The sequence below is a fragment of the Lolium rigidum genome, chromosome 1 (genome assembly GCF_022539505.1).
Source record: "Lolium rigidum isolate FL_2022 chromosome 1, APGP_CSIRO_Lrig_0.1, whole genome shotgun sequence".
NCBI lineage: Eukaryota > Viridiplantae > Streptophyta > Magnoliopsida > Poales > Poaceae > Lolium > Lolium rigidum.
The window spans coordinates 87,833,952-87,850,331 of record NC_061508.1 but is presented as its reverse complement, the minus strand read 5'-3'; the positions used below and the strand labels follow the sequence as shown (position 1 = coordinate 87,850,331).

General features: G+C 42.1%; 1 protein-coding gene and 1 pseudogene across 1 annotated transcript; one reads left to right on the top strand and one right to left on the bottom strand.

The window, feature by feature from the left end:
• Nucleotides 1-771: 771 nt before the first annotated feature.
• LOC124677196 (uncharacterized WD repeat-containing protein C2A9.03-like) lies at nt 772-3,692 on the top strand. The gene is made up of 9 exons (XM_047213197.1): nt 772-882; nt 1,321-1,491; nt 1,575-1,661; nt 2,249-2,383; nt 2,467-2,577; nt 2,653-2,744; nt 2,830-2,935; nt 3,118-3,204; nt 3,279-3,692. The coding sequence occupies exons 1-9, from the start codon at nt 772-774 to the stop codon at nt 3,690-3,692; spliced, it is 1,314 nt and encodes a 437-aa protein (XP_047069153.1).
• A 438-nt stretch (nt 3,693-4,130) lies between these two features.
• LOC124648675 lies at nt 4,131-4,755 on the bottom strand (annotated as a pseudogene).
• Between the last annotated feature and the right edge of the window lie 11,625 nt (nt 4,756-16,380).

The following is a 16,380-nucleotide window of genomic DNA, read 5'->3' as shown; positions in this document are numbered from 1 at the left end:
TTTTGTTGAAAATAGTGTTTTATCGCTCTCTCTTTGTATTGGGACATGTGAATTCTCGAGGTACAAACATGACTTGCTTTTTATTTATATAAATGGAACTTCCTTTTGAACATACGCACAAAGGAGGACGAGTTACTAAGGTTCTTTTGAAACAAAGTTAAAATGCATGAATTTTAAAACTAGTAAATGAAAAATCCTTTGGAATTTCTACATAATTAGTTCTTCCATAAGAATTTTGGAGAAATATTACATGGTTTTGCATTTCTTTTGTCTACAATTGTTGTGCTAAATCCAAACGACAATTGCATTTTTTATTTAGGTTCCTACAAAATTGATTCCTAGATCTTAGGTATGAATTGTGTGAGTATGTGTGTGTGCCGGTGGTATGAGTGTATATTTATACGCCTCTATATTGTGCTGAATGATTCAAAAAATACCAAAAAATATAACATTTTATTATTTTGGTGATGATATTTCCTATTTTTTGGAGGGCTTAAGTGCAACAAGGCACAGCATTCTCCTTTCTCAGAGTCGCCCGGTTATTTAGGTGCCTACAAAAGGGCAAGCTTGCTTACTGTTCATAGAAACCTCAGAACCCTGTCAGAGAAAAACTCAGAACCCTAGCTCGGCAGCGATTCAGCCTATTCCAACCTCAGGGTGCTAATACTAACAGAGGTGAGATTCTTGCAGCGGAAATCTCGAAGTTTCCCCGCAATTTTTGGTTCAGTTCGGCTCATATTTGATGTTCCCCTCCCGGTGTTCTTGCAGGCCATGTCGCAGCATGACGGCGGGCACGCCGGAGTGTACCTAGAATATGAGGATGATCGTCAGGCCGAACTGGTGGGGGACTCCGACTATGAGGACGACGAGTACATCCAATCCGTAAGTTCACCCGCTTGCTATGTTCTTGGGCAAATGGGGTTCCGTCCAGGGATGGAGCCGGAAAGTAACACAAGGGGGGCCAATTGCATGTAAACTTTATTGGAGGGGGCTATATATAGGTAAATTGCAGGTCAAATATATAGATTAACCAAGGTTTTTTAACAAAAAAAAATTTACCATGAGGGGGCCATGGCCCGTCCCTGGTTCTGTCTCCGACTAGCTTTAAAACATTGCTGTTTCCGTTTTCCAGTTCGATTCAGGAGGGTTGCTAGATATAAACTAATTAGCTGTATGAGAAATTTTTATTTGATAATGCATATTATAATTTGACATGATTGTAGTACTACCTGCATATATTTGTGGTGTTTCTTATTCTGGGGAGGCAGTTTCAGAATAGCCTTCTTTCGGTCTGACAGAAGAAGATTTTGTTGTTTGTAGGCTAGTATGGCCTCACATGACACATCGGCCATAGATGTCAAAAAAGGAAAGGACATGCAGGGAATACCCTGGGATAGATTGGACATCACCAGGGACGCATATAGGCAGGAAAGACTGAAACACTATGACAACATTGAAAACATACCTAATTCAGGAAGAGCATCGGAGAAGGCATGATATTGCTACAAATAAGATATATATTGGTACTTTTCTTTTGTTTCATTTAGGAGATTTTGATGTGGTGATTTATGCAGGTATGTACACCTGTGAAGAAAGGACAGCTGTACTACGAGTTTAAGCATAACACAAGATCGGTGAAACCGACCATTCTTCATCTTCAGGTGAGAAAATGATAGCTTCTGGTATCATGATCTCGTTAGGTTACTTGCTCAATTCATTCTAAGCAAGCAAGAGGTCTCAGGAATGCTAATTATGATTATGTGCCTGTTATTATGCTATTTTCAAAATAAAATAAATATATTATGCTCTTTCTTCCATGGTTCCCAATATTTTGCTGTACTACTGTGGAAATTTATTTGTTGCAGATCTTGTTTTTTTGACAGTCAGTGTTTAGAATACACACAAATGGAGCATTAATTTACTAAAAAAAATCAACTAACGACAAGGTCTTCACATTCTCTTGAATACACACTTCATGAAAGTTCTGAAAGAAAATGGCAATTATGGTATCCCATGTCCTAACACAGGAACACGCATTTACACTTGCTTGCTTTTGAAATGGATGCAATTCTCTATCCGTTACTAGGGTACCATCTTTCTTCTTCCATAGGAAAAGTATAACAACTAACTTCCCTTGTATCTCTTGTCTGTATATTTGTACTGAACAACCAGATGTTCTCATAGGATTAGTTTCCTGCTTAACTCGTACGGAAGTATATATTAAGCTCGCTCTATCACTTATATGCAGTTGAGAAATTCAGTATGGGCAACGGCAAGGCACAATGTGTATCTTATGTCATACTTTTCTGCGCTTCATTGGTCACCCCTGACTTCTGAGAAGCAGGAAATCATTGATTTTGAAGGACATGTTGCACCATATGAGGTACAGATTTACCTTCCAAGTGTTTGTTTGAACTTTCATTTTTCTTACAAAGAAAATGCATATCTGTTGTGCATTTACTTCAGAAGCACCAAGGGAATTTCTATGAGGGCTTTTATCAGACTGAAGTTACCACATTGGCAGTGAAGAATAACCTGCTGCTTGCTGGTGGATTTCATGGAGAACTAATTTGCAAGGTAACATATTTTCATTTATTCTATCTTCTAACATCTACAATCACTTACAATGTAATAATTGTTTAAGGAATGCAGGTTTTGGACCGTGAAGGAATAAGCTATTGTTGCAAGTTAACACATGATGCTGATGGTATTACTAATTATCTGGAGATATTTGGGAAACCTAGGTAGTTTATTTTCTATGCACACTTTATTGTTTTGTTTCTGACAAATTGAGAATGTACCAATCACAACAATAATTCTTTTTGGCAGTGGTTCTGTGCATTTCCTGGCTTCAAACAATGATTGTGGACTTAGAGACTTTGACGTAGAAAATTTTCAAATGTGCAATCATTTTCATTTCAATTGGGCAGTGAATGTAAGCCTCAGTCCTGTGTATATTTAGTGTTTTATTTACTGGACTGTGTATTGGAGTTTTCCAAATTATATCCTGCTATTGAGGTCAATACTCAATACTTGGTCAAAACATTTTTGTCTTCCATGAGGTGATGAGAGGGAGAAGCCTGACCTTGTTTTTCTCCTTTGTTTTCTTTCATGCAGCACATGTCATTGAGTCCTGATGGTAAAATCATTGCTGTCGTGGGAGACGATCCTGCTGGTCTTCTGGTTGATGCTAATACAGGGAAAGTAAGCAGAGTGCAATATAGAATGATTAATGGCTTCTCAGTTTATGTAAACTTATGGTTGTTTGTTTCTGATAGATGATTCATGAGCTCCGTGGCCATTTCGATTATTCGTTTGCGTCAGCATGGAACCCAGATGGCCGAACATTCGCGACTGGTAACCAAGACAAGACATGCAGGATCTGGGATGCTCGTAACCTCTCCAAGTCTGTTGCTGTTCTGAGGGGGAACATCGGAGCCATAAGGTCGATCCGCTACACATCTGACGGGAAGTTCCTTGCGATGGCTGAACCTGCTGATTTTATCCACATCTTTGATGTTGAGAGTGGGTACAACAGGAAACAGGAGCTGGACTTCTTTGGTGAGATCGCTGGCATGTCGTTCAGTCCTGACACCGAGGTTCTCTTTGTCGGTGTGCATGATGCCAACTATAGCAGCCTCCTCCAGTTCGGTCGGCGACAGTTCTACTCGTACCTTGATTCAGCTATATGAACAGAACTATAGAAATCTGTGAGAACAAGATCACAAATTGTAGAAAGAATTTACATATCCGTAGGTTCTGCTCTGAGCTCTGAGCTCTGACGAAACGAAAGGAAGCACAGCCCCAAAGGTGGTTGTTGTGCTGAACAGAACTAATGGGCTGTGTTTTCCTATACATGTCTCTGAAGTCTGAACACTTTCATGTATGCCGAGTTTATCTTACTTGTCATCTGTTGAAAAATAAAGTCATAACCAGCAATCAAATTTATGTGTTCAGTGACACACTGATGACAGCCATCAGAATTGCCAAGATGACATGTTACAAGAATCAGAGAGCTGAGTTCATTGTTACAACCAAAACTTTTCATGGCGAAAACAAGAGAAAGCACTCAAGGAATGCCTGGTACGTTCTTCTAATCTCAACTATGTGGAATTTGTGTACTTCTAAGATTAAGTTGGTACAAACTCTGTCGAGAATGGCAAGAGACGAACGAGAAAGATGCCTATGGCGATAAGCAGCAGTATAAGCTGGATGAAACAGAACAAGAACAAAGTACTTGCTCTAGACTGCAGTTGCAAGGTTTCTGAACTCGCCGAGAGCCCTTTGCATTGCGCCTCCTGCTTCCCTACCATCTCTCCTAGTATCGTTCCTCGGCTCTCTGATCGGCGTTGCTTGAGTTCAAGCCGCTTTTAGTCGCCGAGCAGATGTTTCTGCTCCTCATAGAGAGCTTTTCGGTCCTCGGCCAAAAGGTGTCCAGGTTTGTGAAGGTCTTGCCAGGATAATACACTGAATCTCCGCTTCCATCTTCTCCTGATCCAGATCAGGCTTCAACAGGAGGTTGTTGATACTCTATATTGCACATCTCCACACCCTCGTCCTGCCGACGGCTTCCGGTTCAAGTATTCTTGAATCTTTCTCCTTGATCAGGGATGCTTGTTCCATCCTTGACTCGAGATCCTTTCCCTTTTCACTTGATTCTTCCACAGGTTCCTCAAGTTGGCCATCAACAACAATCACTTGATTCTTTCCCGATAACCACAAAGTTATATACACGGACTGGAAATGAACTAACATGACTTTTTTTATTTGAAACGGAGGCAAAAGCTTTACCTCATCAATTAATTAAGTAGAAAGTGTCTAATTTTTAGGAGGAAAACATACAACCACATGGCCAAACCCACATGTGAATAAATAGCATCCGTTTTGTGGTGTTCCGTATATATAATGATCAGTGGCTTGCTTTATAAATATCGTAGGAACATAGAGAGGGTTCTTATTTATTCATCTCTCGTTATATTTGCAAGCATTAAAGGTGAATTTAAAGATATAATTTTTAGTAGAATCACCGAATAAAGGTAAATCATCTAATGAGTTCATGGTGTCATCTATTTATTTTACATCATCATAATCCTCCAATAAATTAGACAAATTTATATCACATAGAGGATCATCATCAATACTATACAAAGGGGTGTTCATAGGAATTTGTGTGTTACCATTGTTGGGAGTTGGAGATGGGTAGCTACTTCATTCTTCCTCCACTTGTTATTCTTCATCCTCTTCTTGGGGTTGTATGAGAATCTCCAAGCTTACGCTTTTGTCATCCTCTTCCTTCTTCTTTTGTTCTTATTTGTCTTCCTCTTCGGTCTGCATGGACATCCCCAAGATTATGCTTTCATCATCTTTTCCCAGCAAAATATTAGTGCTCTCTTGGGCAGCCATGCCCCTCTTATTAAAGTCAACAACATAGATATTTTCAACGAAGTTCGTTATACAATAATTAAGTATACCAATGATCACACTTCTAAATTTAGAAGCTACAGGGAAAGTTTCATGTTCATAAATGAAGGTCTCTAATTCAGAGGTTTCCATATAAATAAATAATTGTTCTACTTGTTCCATCGCTGGATGAGCATAATCACACCTATGATAAGATGCAATAACATATTCTTCATGGGATCTACATTGAAACTCAAAGTGTCTAAAATTTTGTTCAGAGCAAAAAAATTTATCATCATAATAGTCAATCAACTCAATAGCAATATAATTTAGAATTATCATGAAATGTTCTAATCTCATACCTTCTTTTGATTCTCTATGTTTCTTAGCTATTCAGCAGCATTCAAGTACATAAACAAAGTCATTCATATTCATACTTGTGCTCATAGCAGGAGTATTCTTGTTATTTTCCATTTTATAATTTTTTTGGGTTTTAATTTTATAACAAGGTACTAAAAGTAAACTAGCAATGCAAGCAAGAATAGAAGCCTAGCGCTACGCTCCCTGGCGACGGAGCCAGAAAAGTATCTTAATAACCCCGAGTGCATGGGATCACCGCAGTACTATTCGGTAAGTATTTGAGTGTCAAACCTACGAGGAGTTGATGGTAAACTATCTATTTTTTTAAAGCCCTATAACCCACTTATATGGCCTTTTATGCAAGTTTGTACTAGGAAGTAGAAGACTATAAAGTTCTAAAAATAACTGCAGGAAGTAAAACTAGTGCAAGGAAAGTAAGGGTCGTGAGGTGAAGTGGAGTAACTAAAGGGAGTAAGTTTTCTGGTAAATTACTATTTCATTTGTGTGATTGTCACAATTTGTGAAGCTTAGTATTGTATTTTTAGTGTTTCTTCTAGAGAGGAGCCATAGATAGGTGCAGCCATATATATGACCAAATACATCACTAGTGATGGATCTTGAGGCCAATTAAGAGCGAACAATGGAACTATTAAGACATAAAGTACAATCACCGCTATAAGTTTAAACATCCCTATAGTTATACCCATCGTTGATTAACCATGAGTTAATATAACATTAATATCTAAAATTTGGGACATGGTTCCTGTCAAACTCCATCTATCCCTCTCCCTATCATCATGCAACGGTGACAACCTCATGTATTACCCAACATATGTGTGCACTCATATATCAGTACAAGAGATCATCATAGAATATAACAAATACATATATGCTACTATCAACAAATTATCTCACAATTGCCAAGAACAATTCACTAGTCAAACAAAGACATAGAGGTACAATACATCATGGGAAAACGATAGATTGCCTCACACATCATGTTTGCCAAGATATTATAAAAGGTAGATGAAGATGGTGCTAAAGGTGTTGATGAAGATGTTGATGATGACCACGCAGGAGGGGGTGGAGTCCGTCGGAGGCGATTCTGGCAGCGGTTCCCCCCTCTTATCTCCTCCAGCAGCGGCGTGCTGACTCTATGTTAATGCGTTTTTTATCTCCGCCTCCGTCTGTTGGCAATAAGCGTCGGGGGACCTTTTTATGAGTTTTTAGGTGAAAACAAGTCCGTTGACGAAATATTGAGGCGAATCGAACCGTCGAGGGGGAAAAGACCCCAGGAGGTGTGCCCAGGGTGGCATGCCCAGGGTACTGGGACGCGCCACCGGGCCTCTTTCCCAGCCCATTTATCTATTGGTGTCCTGCTTTAGCTCATTTTTTTAGTCCCCAAAATTCTAAGCGTGACCTCTGGCCTTGCCCTTTTTCGAGTCTCGTAGCTCCTGAAAAATAAAAATACTAACAGAAGGCTTTTTCTGCCAGACAAAGTTAAAACCAGAGAAGAGAGGATTGTTTAGAGAATCCCCGAAAACAATACAAAGCATGGATATAATACTATATAAGATGCAAATATGTGGGAATATATGTCAACAAATTACAAAGTTCATGCATGCATATTACATGCATCAATGAATCAGTTGTGAGGTTTTCTCGGGCTCATTGGATATTATCGAAAATTCGTGAATGGATATGGTATATTGGCTAAACCTCTCACTAACCTTATTGACCAAGAAATGATTTATGTGGTCAGAACATGCAGATCAAGCTTCTCAGCAATTGAAGGAAGCTTTGAGCTGCGGCCAAGGCCGGGGTGATGTATCCTTGTTGGGCCATATTGGCCGAGGTCGGAGTATTTCCGGAGACAATCTCTATCCCCTGCCAGATGTGAAGTGGGTATTTGGTACTCTTAAGCTCATTGCGATATTGTCTGCCACTCTGGTACAACATTGTCGATAGATCAATTATTGTTCATTGGCAACTTTTTTTTTCTTCGAAATGGGAGCATTGCTCCAGCCTCTGCATCTAAAGGATGCACATAATTTTTGTTTATTAGATTATTCTCAAAATCTTACAAGTGAAATATAAAAATCAATTCAAAGCCACCTTTCTAGCGACAACTCGCTAAACCTTTAAAAATGATGAAGGGGGTGTCCAAGAACAGATCATGTACCCTAACCTCACACCAGCGCACATCATCTAAAAACCGAGTGTCTGCCCAAGCCGCCCATTGGCGGGTGAGAAGCACAATCATTCTAGCAGACCCTCAACGCGCACCATTGTATACGCCATAGAATCGCCACCGTTGTCTTCCGCAAACCCATCTCCAAGAGAGATCAACGCATTGACCTTGCCAAAACTGCCATCGACGTCGCCACGACGCTAGATGACACCACCATCCTACGCGCGTCCATCACACTGTGTCCGTCTCCGAGACTCCGCTGCAATGCCGCCGAGACTCGATGAAGCCGGCACAACAGAAACACACCGCTCCACCTCAGCACCACCACCATCCGTTGTCTGCTCCAAAAACAATGCCCCCAACAGGTGGAACGATCTGGGGTTTCCTCGGAGCAGCCCAGGCGAGAAGAAAACGCAGACTGCAGAGACAATGCCTACTACAAGGTAGCGAGAAAGATGCGCCACCATCATCTGCCATGACCGAAGTCTGGGCCGTCTTTCACCGGCAGCCATGCCTCGCCATCGGGGACTAGATGACGGATCGTGAGACCCGCCAAAATATCTACAAACTAGCTGATCCCCTCCGACGAAAGAGGAGTTCACCACCGCCATGACTTCCTCATGATGCAGGACCACTCCAGGAGCATCGTTGGTTACCAACGTCGAGGTGCAGTACATGGCCCAGCCAAGCCCATCTGGGCTCAGATCGGGCCCTCCTTCCCCATGCCGCACCCGTCGCCTGCAGATGGTCGCACATGGCCGGAGCGGGCGCCGCCGATGTGCCTCCATGGTGACCGAGGATCTCTGCCACCGCCACCACGCCACACGGGCTTTGCCCAGTGACGCCTCCGGGAGCAGCGGTGGGAGGGGAAGCGCCTAGGAGGAGAGGAGGGGGAGGGGCACCCTGGTGCGGCGCGGGGCGCCGCCTCACGGAGTTGAGCCTCTACGTTATGTGTTCATCGACAACTATAGGATGATTTAGTTGATTACATATGGGTGCTCAAAGAAAACTAAAATTTGATTGTCATGTGTTCTACTGGACCAAACTATCCATTTTTTCAGAGCTTTTTGAATTTTAATTTAAATTTGAATTGATTTATGAAGTATATATTTCACTGTTTTTTCACCTAGTATAGACATTTGGAAATAAAAATATAAAAAATAGGAAAGTTGAGAACCGGTGCCGTCGGGGGTACCTGCCTCCAATAGTCCATAAGCTATGTCCGAACGTCCCCAAATGGGCACAAATTGGGTATCCGGGCACAAAAGTAGGGAACGCCGCAGGAGATGAACACGAAGAACCTACTAAACTAAAACTTGAACACGAAAAACCTACTAAACAAGAACTGTACTACTCCCAGTCGGAGAGGATGATGCCTCTGTTGGTGGTCTTGCTCCGTTGACTTGAACATGTCCATCCAATGCTCATCGTGAGGAATGGTTGGCAGCCCCGCCTGCTGCCTTGCGAGCTGCTCATTCGCTAAAGCCCTCGAGTAGGTAAACGATAACAAAGATAATTTCTGAAGTGACATGCTAACATAATCTTGATCAATACTATTGTAAAGCATATGAGATGAATGCAGTGATTCGAAGCAATGGTAAAGACAATGATTAAACAACTGAATCATATAACAAAGACTTTTCATGAATAGTGCTTTCAAGACAAGCATCAATAAGACTTGCATAAGAGTTAACTCATAAAGCAATAGATTCTTAGTAGAAAGTTTTGAAGCAACACAAAGGAAGATATAAGTTTCAGCGGTTTCTTTCAACTTCAACATGTATATCTCATGGATAATTGTCAACACAAAGTAATATGATGAATGCAAATAAGCAAGTATGTAGGAATCAATGCACACAGTTGACACAAGTGTTTGCTTCTAAAATAGAAAGAAGTAGGTGAACTGACTCAACATAAAGTAAAAGAATGGCCCTTCGCAGAGGGAAGCATGGATTACTATTTTTGTGCTAGAGCTTTTATTTTGAAAACATAGAAACAATTTTGTCAACGGTAGTAATAAATCATATGTGTTATGTATAAGACATCCTATAAGTTGCAAGCCTCATGCATAGATTACCAATAGTGCTCGCACCTTGTCCTAATTAGCTTGGATTTACATGGATTATCATTGCATAACATATGTTTCAACTAAGTGTCACAAAGGGGTACCTCTATGCCGCCTGTACAAAGGTCTAAGGGAGTTCGCATTGGATTTCTCGCTTTTGATTATTCTCAACTTAGACATCCATACCGGGACAACATAGAAAACAGATAATGGACTCCTCTTTAATGCATATGCATTCAACAACATATAATATTCCCATAAGAGATTGAGGATTGATGTCCAAACTGAAACTTCCACCATGGTTCATGGCTTTAGTTAGCGGCCCAATGTTCTTCTCTAACAATATGCATACTCAAACCATTTGATCATGATAAATCACCCTTACTTCAGACAAGACGAACATGCATAGCAACTCACATGATATTCAACAAAGGTGTAATAGTTGATGGCATCCCCAGAAAACATGGTTACCGCTCAACAAGCAACTTATAAGAAATAAGATACATAAGCTACATATGCTTTACCACAATAGTTTTTAAGCTATTTTCCCATGAGCTATATATTGCAAAGACAAAGAATGGAATTTAAAGGTAGCACTCAAGTAATTTACTTTGGAATGGCAGAGAAATACCATGTAGTAGGTAGGTATGGTGGACACAAATGGCATAGTTTTTGGCTCAAGGATTTGGATGCACGAGAAGTAATCCCTCTCAATACAAGGCTTAGGCTAGCAAGGTTGTTTGAAGCAAACACAAGTATGAACCGGTACAACAAAACTTACATAAGAACATATTGCAAGCATTATAAGACTCTACACTCGTCTTCCTTGTTGTTCAAACACCTCACCCGTAAAATATCTAGACTCTAGAGAGACCAATCATGCAAACCAAATTTCAACAAGCTCTATGTAGTTCTTCATTAATAGGTGAAAAGTACATGATGCAAGAGCTTAAACATGATCTATATGAGCACAACAATTGCCAAGTATCAAATTATTCAAGACATTATACCAATTACCACATGAAGCATTTTCTGTTTCCAACCATAATAATGATGAACGAAGCAGTTTCATCCTTCGCCATGAACATTAAAAGTAAAGCTAAGAACACATGTGTTCATATGCAACAACGGAGCGTGTCTCTCTCCCAAACAAAGAATGCTAGGATCCGATTTTATTCAAACAAAAACAAAAATAAAAACATACAGACGCTCCAAGTAAAGCACATAAGATGTGACGGAATAAAAATATAGTTTCACTAGAGGTGACCTGATAAGTTGTCGATGAAGAAGGGATGCCTTGGGCATCCCCAAGCTTAGATGCTTGAGTCTTCTTAAAATATGCAGGGATGAACCACGGGGGCATCCCCAAGCTTAGACTTTTCACTCTTCTTGATCATATTGTATCATCCTCCTCTCTTGATCCTTGAAAACTTCCTCCACACCAAACTCAAAACAAACTCATTAGAGGGGGCGTAATCGAAAATTCACATATTCAGAGGTGACATAATCATTCTTAACACTTCTGGACATTGCACAAAGCCACTGAAATTTAATGGAACAAAGAAATCCATCCAACATAGCAAAACAGGCAATGCGAAATAAAAGGCAGAATCTGTCAAAAATGAACAATCCAGTAAAGACGAATTTTTCAGGGGCACTTAACTTGCTCAGATGAAAAAGCTCAAATTGAATGAAAGTTGCGTACATATCTGAGGATCACGCACGTAAATTGGCAGTTTTTCTGAGTTACCTACAGACGGGGCTGCTCAATTTTGTGACAGCAAGAAATCTGTTTCTGCGTAGTAATCCAATTCTATTATTAACCTTACTATCAAAGACTTTACTTGGCACAACAATGCAATAAAATAAAGATAAGGAGAGGCTGCTACAGTAGTAACAACTTCCAAGACTCAAATATAAAACAAAAATGCAGAAGTAAAATAATGGGTTGTCTCCCATAAGCGCTTTTCTTTAACGCCTTTCAGCTAGGCGCAGAAAGTGTGAATCAAGTAACATCAAGAGCTGAAGCATCAACATCATAATTTGTTCTAACAATAGAATCATTGTGGGGACCCCGGACTAACTGTCCGAAATACCCTGTTATGTATACAGTTCACGATCCCATGATCAGTGCGCCGTGAACACATAACCGAACTGATATCAAATTACATCATCCATTACAAAACGGAATAAGAAAATTACAATGAGGTCACATGACCAATATTTACATAATCGCCTTGAAGGGCCTAATCTAATCATCAGAGTCGCGGAATTACTTCAGCAGCGTAGAGCCCAAGTCATCCGCCTTAACCCTACGAGTAACCGATCGGGAAGACGTTCCTAGCTCGCATAGACGTCGTCAACTCCTTCTTCATCCGTCGAAGTCCTCCGTGTCCGGCCAAGTAAATAGCCGGGGACAAAGCCGTGAGTACATTTGAATTGTACTCGCAAACCATCAAGAAGGTGATAACAATTCTAACTAAAGAAGTCAAGAGAGGAAGAATAGTTTCTCTTGTGGATATAGCATGTGAAAGAGAATCAGTTTCTCTTGTGGATGTAGCATGTGAAAGAAAATCAGTTTCTCTTGTGGATATGGCATGTGAAAGAGAATCAGCTTCTCTTGTGGATATGGCATGTGAAAGAGAATCAGTTTCTCTTGTGGATATAGCATCCCACATCACAGTTGAAGGGGACACTAAGAAAGTCCTATGACATCTCTATATCTTTGTTAAAGAAGAGTTCCTCTACATGAAACACTAGGAAGGGTCACCCGCTTTTGTTTCATTTTCCTCGACCATCTCCACATGGTCGGCACAACATCTTTCCCGTACCCTTCCGGTATTTCCAACACACATTTCCTTTGGAAATCATTTTCAAAACCAAAACTCGACACAGCCTCGGTAACGGCCATCCCAACCGTCCATGACCGCGGACGCGGCTATTCGAATAGTTTTAACTCGCAGAGTGTGCGCACTTTCACCACAAGAACCGATAAATCCGCCGGGATCATCCCCGGCTCGACATACAAAAGTATGCGAGGCTCGGATAATCAGTCATAGTCCTTCGCCCGTCTCCCCCGACAAGAGTCCTTCCCCGCGGGCTTACCCCTTCCCGGCACCCCGGTAGCATACCTCCTTTGAGCGTATCTCCGGCGCCATGACGAAGACCCTCGTAGTCGTCCGGCTGCAAGTTAATGCGGTGTATTGCCTCCTTCGCAGCGCAACCCGGTGTCGGAGGTCATCGTGACCCTCCTAGAGAGTTGTGAAGGTGGCTCATGCCAATTTCAACAGACGTCGACTAAGCCCGTACCCACTTTGGATAATGTGGTTGCGCCGTGTAATTGTTCCGGCGAATACAAAGAACCATGTGTCGTTTTTCTCAAAAACCCAAGTCACACACACCTTCCTCTTTCCAACCATCTTTGTCAAGATCCTTTCCTTTCATAAACCATACGCTTGGGTAAGATTGCCTCACCCAAGGTTTTCATAAACATTTACAACAAGGTAAACCTTGAGGGGTTCCCAACCTAAAGTTTTATGTAAGAGCTAAGATACAATGATGGCACGATGCTAGCCATCATACCACTAAGGAGATGATAGTTGAGGTGTTAAGGGGATCATACATACTTAGAATAAGCATGCATAGGGACAACATAAGTAGAAGGATTCAACAAGGGTCATAATGTTAATCATCATACCCCTAAGAAGATGATAAAAATAGGTGGTCAAGGGGGCATACATGCTCAGGGTAAGCATGCATAGCAACAAGGGGATCAACATACTTGAGAGTAAGTATGCATGACATCAACAAGGGGTTCAACATACTTGAGAGAAAGTATGCATGGCATCAAAAAGAGGTTCAACATACTTGGGAGTAAGTATGTATAGCATCAACAAGAGGGAATGATGCTAACCATCATACCTCTAAGGGGTGCAAGAAGGATGTCAAGAGGTCGACACACTCAAGGTAGGTGGGCATACCATCACACTTAGAGGGTACACCAAGATAATGGTTATGATCACCATTTCCAAAAAGGGGAAAATGTAGATGGGTGTCAAAGATAATCAACATGCTCACGGTGAACATGCTCCATCAACTTAAGTAGATACCACACAACATAGATCGAGAGACACGATTAACAACAAAGTAACCACAATATGTAATTCAACAATCAGAGATCAAAAGATGGCTTGCCTTGGCTTATTTGTCCCTGGACTTCTTTGACTCCATCAAATAAGAATTCCAACAATATACATAAAATCCTTGTTTGAACCACTTCTTCTTCTCCGGAATTGTTCGCATCTATCGCCGGAAAATATAAAAGGAACACAATCAACGCATTGTACCAACAAAGCAACATTCAACAAGCAACAATCAATATCTAACCACTCTACTAAGGTCTAACATATTAAGGACTTACAGTTACTTCAAAACAACTCTTTAAAAGAAACCAATTAATTTCATTTAATAAAACATGAGAGCCTAACAAAAATAAGCAAATGCCTCTATGGGTATTACCAAGGCATAAATTATATACCCCTGGTAGATAACACCACCAAGGATACAAGTGAATCGGTTTGGCTCAAAAACATCCATCTTTTATTTTCAAACATTTTTGGAAAGGCACAAATCATTTTTCCTATTTTATTTTGCTTGCACAAATACTACCCAATACTAGGAAGTAAACAATATGCCACACCATTTTGAAATCTCAAGTTAAACAATGGAACTTGGTTTAGTCTCGGAAGGTTTTGTTTGGCAAGAATAAAACATGGGTTGACTACTTTCAAAAAAGAGTTGGTCAAAGATTTTAAATAAACAAAAGTTTTGGTACAACATTTCATGTGACACACACATAACACAAACAGTAACAAATATGAAAGAACAGAGACTAACATTATTTTTCCTAGATGGCCAGTACTAAAACAAGATTAACACAATTGGATTCATTCAAAAATATTAAATTTCCAAATTTAGTAATTAGAAATACTAATCAGAATACAGTGCTCATGTTTAATTCATTGAAAATCGTACAAAAATCCTAAAAATATGAGGCCAGTGGCATTGGAAAGGTAAAGAGATTTATGATCTAATGCAATTTGTTTCACTTGATTTGGGTTTGCAGATCTCGAGTTATTCACGTTTTAAGTTCTCTCGGTTTGTAACATATTTTACAGTAAATTTCAAAGTTTAAAAAGAATTAAATGGGCGGGAAAATTACTGGGCCGTGCAGGGTGGAGGATTTGGGCCGGCCCAGGAGGAATTGCCAGGTGGAGGGAAAAAAATAAAGGAAGAAAGGAAAAAGGGAGGGGGCCCGGGCGGGCCAGGCCACTTGGGCCGACGTGGCCAAAACGGCCATGCATGCACGATCGGGGACGTCGTCGTCTCGTCGTTCTCCTTCGCCCGGGCACACGCGGCGGACGGAAGAAAAAGGGCAGGGCAGGGCGGAGACTCACCGGCGGGCGGCGGTGGTCGACGGCGAGGCTCCGGCGAGTGGCGGCGCCCTGGGGCCGTGCAGGGAGGGCTCGGCGTGGTCCAGGGCGCGTCCGGCCCGGCAGCCAGCGCTCCTCCCATCGGCTTCTCTTCCGCCGGCGCTCCCGGACAGACGACGAGGGCGGCGGTCTCCGGCGGACCCGGGCGGCGAAAAAGGGTGGGTGAGGTCCGGCAAAACGTGGGGAAGGAGTTGGAAGGGAAAGGGAGGGGAGAGGACGGCCGGCGGCATCGTCATCCCTCCGGCCATCCGTGGTGACCGAGGCGGAGCGGCCTTCCCGCGGCAGCGCAGAGAAGGGGAGCGCCTTGGCGCCACTTTGGTGGGTTCTAGGAGGAGGGGAGGAGTGGTGTGAGGAGAGGGAGTGGCTGGAGAGGCCTTTTTATAGGCAGCAGGTGGAGCAACGGTGGGTGCCATGGGCGGCGTCCATGGCCAATGGGCTCGCGAGGGAGACGTCGGGGGTGACGTAGGAGGGTGGGGGCAGGGTGACATCACACCGGAGACGTCGCAGGGAGGGAGGGGCGAGCGGGAAGAGAGGGGGTCGAGCGGGAGGCTCCCGTAGTCGCTCGCTCTCGTTGGTTTTCCTCTCCGGCTCCGTAGGGTTTTAGTTTTTGGGCTGCTAGAGTTGGGCTACTTGTGGCTGGGCTTGGGGAAGGGAGAGAGGGAGTCCAGGGAGGGTCCAAGAGATTTTGAGGTTGGGCCAAAAGGTGCAGGGGGTTGGGGTGGTGCATGGGCACCATGGCCCGATCATGCACAAGAAGAAATAAGAGGGAAGGGAAGAATAAAAAGAGGGGGTGGTGTTTCCCCTAGGGTTTGCAAAAAAAGGAAGAAAAGAGAGAGAGGGTGCCATGCAATGGGGTGCATGATCAAAAGACA